Below are 13,253 nucleotides of genomic sequence, written 5' to 3'. Positions count from 1 at the left end.
TTTGAAAGGAAAACAACAGCAGTCTGAATAGACTAATAATAGAAATTATATATATTCTATATTAAATACATAATACATTGTGTATATGTGCATTATTTATTCATCTATTACATATTATTAAGTACTTAATACATTCCAAGAACTTCTCTAGGCATCAAGAATATATTTGTTGAGTACACTACTAACTTCCTACCCTCATGAAGCTTGTATTTTAGTTGGGGAAGAGCTGAACAATAAACATACATGGATAGACAGATGGATGAATGAATGGATAAATCCATACATAGAGAAAGATAAAATATTTCTGATAATAAATGCTCTGAAGAAAATAAAAGAGGGCAGAGTGATTAGTGGATGGAAGTGAAGCTACCTTAGAGTGACCAGAGAAAACCTATCCAGAGATTTATCTACTTCATCCATATCATCAACAAATCAGGTCTTAAATTTACTTCTCCCTTTTCCTAATGGGGTAGAGTAATACAGAGTTAAGTGGACAGGTTCTAGAACTAGGCAGGCTAGGTTCAAATCCCTACTTTGCTGCTTAGTAGCTATGTGACCTTGGTTAAGTCACTTTACCTTTGTGCGCTTCAGATATATAAAATGGGGATGGAAAAGTACCTACTTTAATATTTAATAAACTAACATATACAAAATACTCAGAATTGAGCCAAGTCTATAATAATCACTATACAAGTGTTTGCTCTCATTCACTGTATTTTAAACTGTCAGTGTGGATTTTATTTCCTTAATTCCTTTTTGTATCTTCAGCATTTAGAACAGTGTCTGGCAAAAACCAAACAATCAATATTCATGGAAGGATAAGGGACTGCCCACTGAGAACAGGTACAGTGACACACTATAATTTGGCTACTATCTTAAGAATACTTAATTCTGTTATGGAAGTTTTAATGTTCTTTTGTCCTTAAAAGTTTATGAAAGTTAATTTTCAAGTCGTTTGATTTGGGTTTTATTTCTAACTGCACTGTGTGGTAAGCAGCCTCTGACAGGTTCCCCATAGATTTCCCAAGACCCCGTGGTATTTATAACACTGTGCAATTGTCTCCTCTCAAGCTTGGCTCCTCTTCAGTTTGGGCTAGAGACCAAATAACTCACTTCTAACAAGTGTGAGCTGTCACTTTTAATATTAGGTTACAAAAAAGACTGGAATCTCTCCCTCTCCCCTTATGGGAAGCCAGCTGCCATGTAAATTATTCTACATAGAGGCTGATGTAGCAAGGAAGAGAGGGAAGTTTCTGGCCAACAGCCTGTGAGGAAGTGAATTCTACTAATAATCATGTGAGTGAGAGTGGAAATGGATCCTAACCCAGTTGGGCCTTCAGATGAGAATGAGCCTTGGCTGACATTCTGACTGCAACTTCATGAGAGACCTTGAACCAGAAGCATATAGCTTAGCAGCCTGGGTTTCTGACCACAGAAACTGTGAGGTAATATTTACTGTTTTAAGTTGCTAGTTTGGGGATGATTTTCCATGTGGCAATAAATAATGAATATACACTATTATAATGGAATGTGGCCTGTATAATTTGTTTCTTAAAAATTTTTTTCACATTCTAAAATATGGTTAATTTTTAAAAATATACTATAGACATTTAAGAAGAATAGCTTTTTTTTCATTGTTGAGGAGAATGCTTGATATATAATTGTTTACTCCTGCTTTGTCCTTATTCAAGTTTCACTATTTATTTATTTCTTTTTTATGGTTTTTGATATGTAAGGGTCGATACTGCTTTAACTTTCTTTTTTTTATTATTTTTATTTTAATCATTGTTCAAGTACAGTTTTCTCCCTTTTACTCCCATTCCAGCCTGCCCACCCATCCCTTCCCACTTCCCGCCCATTGCCACCTTGTTCCTGTAAACCCTACCCATTCTCCCTTGAAATTCCCTCTTCTCTCCCCTCTGGTCACTGTCAGTCTGTCCTCTATTTCAGTGTCTTTGGTTATATTTTGCTTATTTCTTTGTTTTATTGTTTAGGTTCCTGTTAAAGGTGAGATCATATGGTATTTGTCTTTCACTGCCTGGCTTATTTCGCTTAGTATAATGCTTTTCAGCTCCATCCAAGCTGTTGCAAAGGGTAGGAGCTCCTTCTTTCTTTCTGCTGCATAGAATTCCACTGTGTAAATGTACCATAGTTTTTTGATCCATTCATTTACTGATGGGCATCTAGGTTGCTTCCAGCACTTGGCTATTGTAAATTGTGCTGCTATGAACATTGGGGTGCAAAGGTTCTTTTGTATTGGTGTTTTAGTGTTCTTAGGATAGAGTCCCAGCAGTGGAATTGCAGGGTCAAAAGGCAGATCCGTTTTTAGTTTTCTGAGGAAGTTCCATATTGCTTTCCATAGTGGTTGTAACAGTCTGCAGTCCCACCAACAGTGCACTAGGGTCCCCTTTTCTCCACAAACTCTCCAACACTTGCTGTTTGTTGCCTTGTTTATGATGGCCATTCTGACTGGTGTGAAGTGGTATCTCATTGTGGTTTTAATTTGCATCTCTCTGATAGCTAGCGATATTGAACATTGTTTCATGTGTCTTTAGATCTTCTGTATGTCCTCCTTGGAGAAGTGTCTGTTCAAGTCCTTTGCCCATTTTTTAATTGGGTTGTTTGTCTTCTTAGAGTGGAGTCGTGTAAGTTCTTTATATATTTTGGAGATTAAACCCTTGTCTGAGGTATCATTGGCAAATATGTTTTCCCATACAGTTGGTTCCCTTTTTATTTTGATGCTGTTTTCTTTAGCTGTGCAAAAGCTTTTTATTTTGATGAGGTCCCATTTGTTTATTCTTTCCTTTATGTCCCTTGCTCTAGGAGACATGTCAGTACAAAACTTCCTGCATGAAATATCTGAGATTTTCCTACCTACGTTCTCTTCTAGGACTTTAATGGTGTCACAGTTTATATTTAAGTCTTTTATCCACCTTGAATTTATTTTTGTATAAGGTGTAAGTTGGTGCTCGAGTTTCATTTTTTTACATGTAGCTGTCCAGTTCTCCCAACACCATTTGCTGGGGAGGCTATTTTTATTCCATTTTATGTTGCTGCCCTCTTTGTCAAATATTAATTGACCATAGAGACTTGGGTTTATTTCTGGGCTCTCTGTTCTGTTCCATTGGTCCATGTGCCTGTTTTTATGCTAGTACCAGGCTGTTTTGTTTACAGTGGCCTTGTAGTATAGTTTAGTGTCGGGTATTGTGATCCCTCCTACTTTACTCTTCTTTCTCAAAATTGAAGAAGCTATTCAGGGTCGTTTATGGTTCCATATAAATTGTTGAAATGTCTGTTCTATGTTTGTGAAATAAGCCATTGGTACTTTAATAGGTATTGCACTGAATGTGTAAATTGCTTTTGGTAGTATGGACATTTTGACGATATTAATTCTTCCAATCCATGAACACAGTATATGTTTCCATTTGTTTGTGTCTTCCTCGATTTCTTTCCTCAGTGTTATGTAGTTTTCTAAATACAGGTCTTTTACCTCTTTGGTTAGGTTTATTCCTAGATATTTTATTTTTCTTTTTGCTATTTCAAATGGGACTTTTTTCTTGATTTCTGCTACTGCTGTTTCATTGTTGGTGTACAGAAATGCCCTTGATTTCTGGATATTGACTTTGTATCCCTCTGTTTTGCCAAGTTCATTTATTATATCAAACAGTTTTTTTTGGCGGAGTCTATAGGATTTTTTATGTACACTATCATGTCATCTGCAAACAGTGACAGTTTTGTACCTTCCTTTCCGATTTGGATGCCTTTTATTTCCTTTTCTTGTCTGATCACTGTGGCTAAAACTTCCAGTACTATATTGAATAGAAGTGGTGAAAGTGGACAGCCTTGTCTTGTTCCTGAACTTAGTGAAAAAGATTTTAATTTTTGCCCATTGAGTATGATGTTTGGTGTAGGTCTCTCATATATGGCCTTTATTATGTTGAGGAATGCTCCCTTTATTCCCACTTTGCTGAGTGTTTTACCAGAAGTGGGTGCTGTACCTTATCAAATGCTTTTACTGCATCTATTGATATGATCATGTGGTTTTGGTCTTTGCTTTTGTTTGTGTGGTGTATTACATTTGCTGCTTTGCGAATATTGTACCATCCTTGCATCCCTGGAATGAATCCCACTTGGTCTTGTTGTATGATCTTTTTAATGTACTGTTGGATGCGGTTTGCCAGTATTTTGTTGAGGATTTTAGCGTCAATGTTCATCAGCGATATTGGCCTGAAGTTGTCTTTCTTTGTTGTGTCTTCATCTGGTTTTGGAATTAGGATGATGTTGACCTCATAAAAAGAGTTTGGTAGTCTTCCATATTTTTGGATTTTTTAAAATAGTCTGTGAAGGATAGGGGTTAGCTCTTCCTTAAATGCTTTGTAGAATTCTCCTGTGAAACCATCTGGTCCAGGGCTTTTGTGTGTTGGGAGTTTTTGGATTACTGCTTCAATTTCTTTTGCTGTTATTGGTTTGTTCAGGCTTTCTGCTTCTTTTTCATTGAGTTTTGGAAGATTATATTTTTCTAGAAATTTTTCCATTTTATCTAGGTTTTCAAGTTTCTTGGTATACAGTTTTTTGTAGTAATTTCTTACAATCCTTTGTATTTCTGTGGTATCTGTTGTAATCTCTTCTCTTTCATTTCTGAGTGTGTTTACTTGGGTTTTCTCTCTTTTTTTCTTGATGAGTCTGCTTAAAGGCTTGTCAATTTTGTTTATCTTTTCAAAGAATCAGCTCTTGGATTCATTGGTCCTTAGAATTGTGCTTTTAGTCTCTATGTCATTTAATTCTGCTCTGATCTTGGTTATTTCCTTCCTTCTACTTGCTCTGGGCTGTCTTTGTTGTTGTTCCTTGAGTTCTTGTAGATGTAGGGTTAGGTTGTTTGAAATGTTTCTGACTTTTTTATGTGGGCCTGTATCACTATGAACTTTCCTTTCAGGACCGCCTTTGCTGTGTCCCATAAGTTTTGGGTTGTTGTGAGTTCATTTTCATTTGTTTCCAGAAACCTCAGCAAGTTCTCTCAGCTTCCTGATCACCAGTGTTTTGAACTCTTCATCTGATAGGTTGGTTATCTCCATTTTGTTTAGTTCTTTTTCTGGGGGTTTGTCCTGTTCTTTCATTTGGGCCATATTTCTTTGTCTCCTCAATTTGGCAGCCTCCCTGTGTTTGTTGCTATGTATTAGGTAGGGCTGCTTTCACTTTCTTAATGCACCTGTTAGGTTGTATGGGGTGTATCCTTAGGTGTTGCCAGGGTGGGGCAACCCACTTCACCACTTTGTGGTGCTGTGCGGGAGGGAGTGGTCATAGAAGGGACAGTGCAGCTGTCTGGCTTCTGGAAGCCTGCCTTTCACTCACCCCATTTCCTTCCAGTCACTTCACCCACTTCCTGTATGCAACTGGAGCCCTTTTAGCGGTTACCCTGGTGGAGATTCCCAGAGTAGGTAGGTTTGCGTATTATCTAAGACTGTGTAGGCCCTCTAAATGGACTGTCCTGAGTAACCAGCAGTTTTTTCTGCCACCCCCACTGGTTTTTATGACCAGAAATTATGAAGCTTTCTCTTCTCAGATCTGGAACCCTGGGCTGTTCCATCTGGTCTGTGCCTGGGATCACTTGCTCTCGAGGTATCCCTCCTGATTTTTAACCACCACATGTAAATGTGGGATCTCCTGTTCTACCACCACTGCTGCCTCTGTGCACCACTCCGAATCCTCTCCAACTGGGTTACTTAGCTCTGCTCCTTTTACCCATCTGGATGAATATGGGTTCCCTAGATCCTTGGTTGTCAGACTTTCACACAGTTCAATTTTTTGGCAGTTCTGGGTGTTTTTTTTTGTTGTTGTTGTTTGTTTTGAGTTTAGCTGTGATCCTTATATTTTTGCATGTGGAGGTGAAGTGTGTCTACCTACACCTCCATCTTGACTGGAAGTCACAATAGGCAATTTCTGAGCCTTTGTTATTTCTGTCTTAGTGTGTCAGAGATCTGTTATCTCATAGTAAGGCTGATGATTCAACTATTGCTATTGCAAGGCCCTTATTAATGCCACTATTTTTGTCTTTTCTCTCTCTTCACAGCTAAATTTCAATTTTTTGTTGGCAGGGGTTACTACAGTGAACGAGGCTTGAGAAGAACACCCCTCAGTGGGAAACAAGAGGAAATTTCTTCTCCACCAACTGTCTTCTGCCTTTGCCCATGCATTGCTGGGGATGGGGTGGGGATCAGTTCCACACAGAGCCAAGAAACTTCAGTGTGTTATGAAGTTGTGTGTCATTTCTAAAACATCCTCAGATACCTCCTTTACCTTTTAATGAGGTCCATCTCTGCCTGATCCCTCTTGCTAAGGAGCAGATTTCGGCTGTTTTCAAAGACATCTTCAATCTGGTCTGGCCAGAGGAACAGAGTGCTGTTCAATTTGATGTCCTCTTCTGCAAAACATAGACAGTCTGCTTCAGGACACTGCTCAGTGGGTTAGCATGCAGCAGAACAGAGGTCAATAGACATGGAGGGCAGAAAATGAATGCATGGGGCCATTATGTATGAATGACAGCCAAAACTTATTCAGCACTTACCAAGGCTTGGGCTAGAAGGTAAATAGTATTATCATCCTTGTTTTTAAAGATGGGAAATAGTTAAGAAAGTGCTCAAGGGCATACCACTGGAATGTGGAGAGCAGATACCAAACCCAGGTCAAATTAACTTGCAAGCCTATGTTCTCACCTCTATTCTTACTTGTCTCCAGGCAGTAGAGTAGACACCCAGGGTGACATTCTGGTTCTAATCTTTAAACTATTTTAACTCATTTGAGTCTCAGTCCCCCTTTTGGTTAAGTGTCAGTAATAATATCAATGGCCACATGACCTACCTATCTTAGGGTTCTCGTCAGTTAAAATGTCCTGGCTTCCCCTGTACCTTTGGAGTTTAGGACACAGAGACCACAGTGAGAGTGTCTGGTGTATGTTCACATGGTCAAGGGCACAGCTCAGGAAATGTGTGGGGGTTGGTTAGAGAGCTACTTCTCACTCCCAGTGCATAACTCTTCCTTCATCACCCCATGCCAAACATTGTGAACACCAAGTAATTTACAGGTATTTCCATATAAAAACAGCTCTGAAACTTGGCTTGTAAAGAGCATATCAACTTTTCCTTCTGAACCTAGTCCTTACAAACTCAAACTCTGTCTAATAAGCCTTGAAGGGACCCTAGGCACTTCTTTCCTTTAGCGATATGCAGGGGCATGAAGGAAAGTGCCCTCAAAGGTGATATTTTATTGATTACAGATGAATGAAATCTACCCATTTATAAAAAGATTGCATTTGGAAGTGACTTTTCCAGGAACATCAGGAACAAGATATCAAATTCCCAGACATTTCTTCTTTATTTCTAACAATCAGATTCCCTTTGTTTGATACAGAGCCCTGTGATGAGTGCCTTTAACACATGGGGGCACTTGAAAGCAGCTTTCCCAGTCTTGACACTCAGTGGTGGGAAGCCAATTGTACTTTCCCTAACTCTTTCCTTAAAAATAGAAATATACACCTACATTTGCACGAACGTATATGGCATTAGACTTACGGGGCAAATCTGCATAGTCCATCAGGAACTCTAGTCGCTCAACTGCATCTTTAAGTTGCCTTCTGAGTGTGAACACGGTGACATCACTGGATTTCTTTAAGAATTCAATGAGTGATACCAGCTCCTCAGTGTTGGCAGGAATCTCACTGACTTTATCTGCAATGTTGCTGTACTGATGACAAATGCTTTGGGATAAAAACCAGCCATCATCATCACCATCATCCTCTAAAATAACTTTCTTAGAAGACTCATTATGCTAAACAGACATGATTCCTATTTGGTGACCAGAATGATGTTTTCCAACTTTTCTCTACTTTCAAATCTTTGATGGATGATATTTGCATTCACATTACACTTCAGAAATAATTACAGTAGTAAAGATAGTAATGTCTTTCATGTATTAAGCCTATTACTAGGTGCCATGTGCCACTTAAATCATATATTAGCTTATTTAATCCTAAAAATTCTAAGAGGTAGGGATTATCATTATCAACTTTTAGAAGACAGTGGGGCTGAGTAACTTTACCCAAAGCAACATGATGTAGAGGTGTCAAAGCCAGGATCTGAATCTGGTTCAACTGATTCCAAAGCTTGTAATCTTCACAAATAAACCCTAAGTAGAATCCATATTTAGACCAAAAGAAAAACAAGAATACCACCACCACCACCAGCAATTCATCAAATTTTACGCTGGAGTAGAGCACTAAAGCAATCTGTAATCACCAGTTCTCACAGTATACCAGCAAGCTTATCTTCATGTGCTGCAGGTAATACCTTGTGGCACAGAGAAATTTACGTTCAACACCTTGAGATTTAACTCAAGGGACCATGAGATCTAACTGTCCATTTCTCCTCAAACACAAGATTGTGAAAAAGAGTATTAATATATGAATAATTTGAATATGCTCTAAATTATACAAAAGCTAATGAATCACATTCTTTAGCATTTTAAGTAAAATTAGGAACAAATTATCCCCAATACATCCATGTCTACCACTAAGTAGCCCTCAAGAAATGTTAGCAATAATAGCTATCATAATGTTTATTATTGGTTAATACATGCTGATATATATCAGTTAAAATAACACTCCTCTAATATATAGTCCTTCATAATATAAGAATACTACTCCAAAAAAAAGCTAATTAGGTCAAACCAAAGAGAAAATTATTATAACATCTTTTCAGATGATGCTGAAATTTTAGAAATCAATTTTTATACAATTCAGGAACTTTATATAGAGAAAAATTATCTACTTCACTGCATGGGTTCAGAGTATTCTCCACTTCTTAGACTCAAAGGTAGATTACATTTCTCAACCTCCTTCATATTTTTAATTGAGTGCTTTACTAATCTGCTTGGACTACCATAACAAAATGTCACTTGAATCTTAAATAACAGAAATTTATTTTCTTAGACTTCTGCAAGCTGGAAGTCCAAGGCCAAGGTGCCAACTGACTTGGTTCTTAGTGAGGACTCTCTTCCTGGCTTGCAGACAGATGCTTTTTCACTGTGTCCTCCCATGGCAGAGAGGAAGAGAGTTTTGGTGTCTTTGTTTCTTCTTATAAGGAACACAACCCTATTGCCTCATTTCACCTCATCACCTCTTTTATAGGCCCTGTCTCCAAGTAGAGTCACACTGGGCATTAATGCTTTGCTATGGATTGAACATTTGTGCCCCACCCCACAATTTATATGTTGAAACACAATCCCAAATGTCATATTTGGAGGTGGCCTTTGGGTGGTTATTAATTTTTGAGGGCTATGAGCACATGACCAGGATCAGTGCCCTCATAAAAGAGCCCCCTCACTCATTCTGCCACTTGAGTACACATTGAGAAGAAGGATGCCTATGAATCACAAAGCAGGCTTTCAACAGACACCAAATCTGCTGGAGCCTTGATCTTAAACTTCCCAGCCTCCAGAACTGTGAGAAACAAATTTCTCTTGTTTATAAGCCACCCAGTTTATGGTAGTTTGTTATAGCAGCTCAGACAGACTAAGACAGACTTCAGACTGAATTTTGGGAGGGCACAATTCAGTTAATAGCATGTACAACCATGGGATTGAGTTATAGTCTGAGGGAAGTGGGAAGCAGTGATGACTATCAATTTCAGGTGCAGCACATAAAGGTGTCTTTGCATATTCCATGCTCTTTCTTCCCCCCACTGTCTAGAATCTCAACACTTAAATGACCTTGAAAGTCTCAAGAAAGACTTTGAAAGCATGTTGAAGATGTCAAGTCACCATTTTACTTGAGCTTCTGAATGCACATAGTAGGTCTCCTCCACCAATGTGGAGCTACCACGAGCAACAAATAAACTTGTATTGTGGAGACTGAAGATGGTGGTGAGGTAGGAGGGAGTGGATTCCATTTCCCCTTACACACAGGAGAAAAACCTAGCTGATCCATGGAGGAACAGAGAAAACAGCCAACAGTACCCCAGCATACATGTTGAAGATAGGAGACCAAAAATTGTAGAGGACATTGAAAAACCAGACAGTAAGGAGAATGCTTCAGGAAAATAAGGTCCCTGGGACAAACACAGGGACCAGGGCAACTGCAGCCCCAGGCCTGGCACCCGCAGGGCCTGCCACAGGGTTCTTGGGAGACAGCTGGGTCAACAGCTCCCTCCCCTGCCAAACAAGGATTGAACAGCACTGGGAGAGACCTGGTTGCCTGAAGTCACAGAGAGGGGAATAAGGACTAAGTGGCAAACACACAGGGGCTGTGAGCACCCACAGAGTCTGTGGATACCAGCTGGGGAGAGTTGAGAGTTGGGTGGTGATGGGCCCTGACCCAGACAGTACCCAGTCTGGTTGGAGAACTGGGCTGTGCGAGAGTCCAGGTCTCTATATGGAAAGGCAGGCTTGAGCAGGAGGAATTTCTCAAAAAGAAAAAGTGAAAAAACAGACACTTGGTGGCTATTTGGGGAATTCTCCTGCAGTAGCCACTACAGCTTCCTCCCCACCCAGCTGCTCGGTGCTCTGGAGATGGTGTAGAAGGGCCCTGCACACACTCCTGTAGCCCTGGGAAGAGTGTGCACTGCTGAAGGCGCCTGAGCCCACACCCAAAGCCCTTGGAAGAGGCACCCAGTGCTCACACTTGCAGCCCCAGGGAGAGAGCACCCCACCTGAACCTGAGGAACCGGAGGGACCAGAGGCTGCTGGGGAACTGGGATAGAGGCTGACGGAGTACTGATCAGGAAGGCAAAAAAGCAAAACCAATAGCTCCTCAGCCTGCTGCAGCCAGGAAGACCAGCAAAACTGGTTTGACCAGTATGAAGCCAGCAAAGATTTTTTTAAAGTAATTCTTTATTTTTAAAATTTTTATTATTTTTTATCTTTCAACTCCTTTTTCCTCCTTCCTTATTTCTTGTTTTATTCCTTCTTCCTTTCTTCCCCATTTTATCTCTTCTTCCTTCCTTTTTTTAAAAATTCCCACAAGTGAGACAAAAAAACCTAGAACTGTGGAAAGACCAGAGTTGGACCCAAAGAGGGGTCATCCCAATAGATGAGACAGTGAGACAAATTTCACTTTGCTACTACAGAGAACCTGTAAGTTATTGCATATTCGTATTATTATTTTTCATTATTCTTACATCTTTTATTTTGTTAGTATTTTTGTATTCCTCTTCTTTCTGTTTAGTATTTCTTGCTTAGCTGGTTAAATTGTATTGTTTGACTGGGTTCCCTTGTTTTCTCTTTCATAGTGTATTGTTAATTTACTGTCTTTCACTTCACTTGTGTTCCATTAGCATAATACTCAAGGTCCTATACTTCCCACTCCTATTATCCAGATCACATAGATTCTGTCATATGACTGTTGCTCCATTACTACTGTAAATAATTGTTGTTCCATACAATTGTAGATACTACACAGCACCCCTCCCAGATCTTAGCTCACTTCATGGTTCCCTGAAATCTATTACAGTTGTGGTTTACTCTATTCTCTCACACACTACACCTATTTTCTATCCTTTACTCTGACCTTACCTCAGAATCTGACCTCCCACAAGCTTATTGCTTTCTAGATCCAACTCACAACCCTTCCCTCCCCAACAAGAGTCTTATCTTCTTTCCACCCTTTCTAAAAAGTGGCTAGTTGCATGGAATATCATAGTTAACACTACACATAGCCAGAGGATCTCCTATCTCTTCTCTACAGGCTGCTACTGTAAATATCATAAACTAGAGTCTTGCTGTCTTAAACCATTTTGCCTTTCTCTCCAACTGATCACAAAATGGAGTAAGAGGGAACTGTGAACACCAGGATACCTGCTGGAAGAGGAAACCCACCAACAAAGGAACCAACAATGGATAACAACAGAAGAAGGTGAAGGAGGGAGTGGAAGCCACACTAACCTCAAACCAGGACCTATCTGGAAATACAAATAAATAGTGGAGAAACTGCCCAAAACAAATAACTGAACAAGAGCAAGAGAGAATCCTCAAAATCTTGTAAACATGGAAGAACCGGCTTCAATAAAATTTGCCCACAACAGCACAACAAAATACAAGAGGTGGTGGACAGAGTGAGCCTCAGTTAACCAGCTGGTGGGAAGGACCCACCAAAGAAACACCCAACAACAATCAAAACCCAAAGACAAACACAGAGCCAACATAAATGACAGCCCAAGTCCAGTGAGCTCAAGAGATCAAGGAGATGGCACCACTGAATATCACAGGTATTCTACCATAGAAGTTCTAATCATAAATCCAGAGAGTGAGAACAGGTCAATTTAAGAAGCTGAGGCTAACAAGAAGAGTCTCATAAACAAGGGGCAGACAAAGAAACAATCCCCAAATGAAAGAAAAGGAGGAAGCCTCAGAAAGAATGCTAAATGAAACAGAGGCAACTAAGTCAACTCTCAGATACTGACTTCAAAGCAATGGTTATTAGGAAGCTCAATGAGCTCACAGAAAATTACCAGAAACTAGAGGGAAACTACAATGAACTCACTGCATACTATACTGACATGAAAAAGAAAATAGAAACTATCAACAAGGGCCAAGAGGAAATGAAGAATACAATTTCTGAACTGAAGAACACAGTAGAAGGAATGAAAAGCAGGATTGATGAGGCAGAAGATCAGATCAGTGAGCTGGAGGACAAGATAGAAAACAACACCCAGAAGAGCAAGAAAAGGAAAACAGGCTCAGAAAGAACGAAGAGGGATTAAGAGAAATGCAGGACAATATGAAACATAATAATATCCATATAATAGGGATAGCAGAAAGAGAAGAAGAAGAAGAGCAAGGAATAGAAAACCTGTTTGAAAAAGTAATTGTGGAAAACTTCCCTAATTTGATGAGAGAAAAAGTCACACAAATCTAGGAAACACAGAGAGTCCCAATCAAGAGACCCAAAAAGGCCCACTTCAAGACACATCATACTTAAAGTGGCAAAATTCCAAGACAGAGAGAGAATCTTAAAGGCAGCGAGGGAAAAACAGGATGTAACATACAAGGGAGCCCCAAGAAGGGTAGCAGCTGACTTATCAATGGAAATGCTCCAAGCTAGAAGAGAATGGCAAGAAATAGTCCAAGTAATAAGAACCAGAGGCCTGCAACCAAGGCTACTTTACACAGGAAGCCTCTCAATCAGGATAGAAGCGCAAATAAGGGGTTTCCAAGAGAAAGAAGTCTAAAAGAATACACCTCCACCAAACCAGCTCTACAAGAGATGC

The 13,253-nt window shown here is 39.6% G+C and overlaps 1 protein-coding gene across 1 annotated transcript in view; it reads right to left on the bottom strand.

The window, feature by feature from the left end:
* Positions 1-13,253, bottom strand: part of DNAH3 (dynein axonemal heavy chain 3) — a 219,892-nt gene that overhangs the window by 168,582 nt on the left and 38,057 nt on the right. Inside the window, exons 14-15 of the mRNA XM_028531458.2 lie at positions 7,566-7,750; positions 6,295-6,418 (exon numbers count right to left, since the gene is read on the bottom strand). Of these exons, the coding sequence (XP_028387259.1) occupies positions 6,295-6,418; positions 7,566-7,750 (309 nt within the window). The remainder of the gene's footprint in view (positions 1-6,294; positions 6,419-7,565; positions 7,751-13,253) is intronic.

This window comes from Phyllostomus discolor, chromosome 3 (genome assembly GCF_004126475.2).
Source record: "Phyllostomus discolor isolate MPI-MPIP mPhyDis1 chromosome 3, mPhyDis1.pri.v3, whole genome shotgun sequence".
Taxonomy (NCBI): domain Eukaryota; kingdom Metazoa; phylum Chordata; class Mammalia; order Chiroptera; family Phyllostomidae; genus Phyllostomus; species Phyllostomus discolor.
The sequence above is the reverse complement of the archived record's forward strand: the minus strand, read 5'-3'. Positions and strand labels throughout refer to the sequence as shown.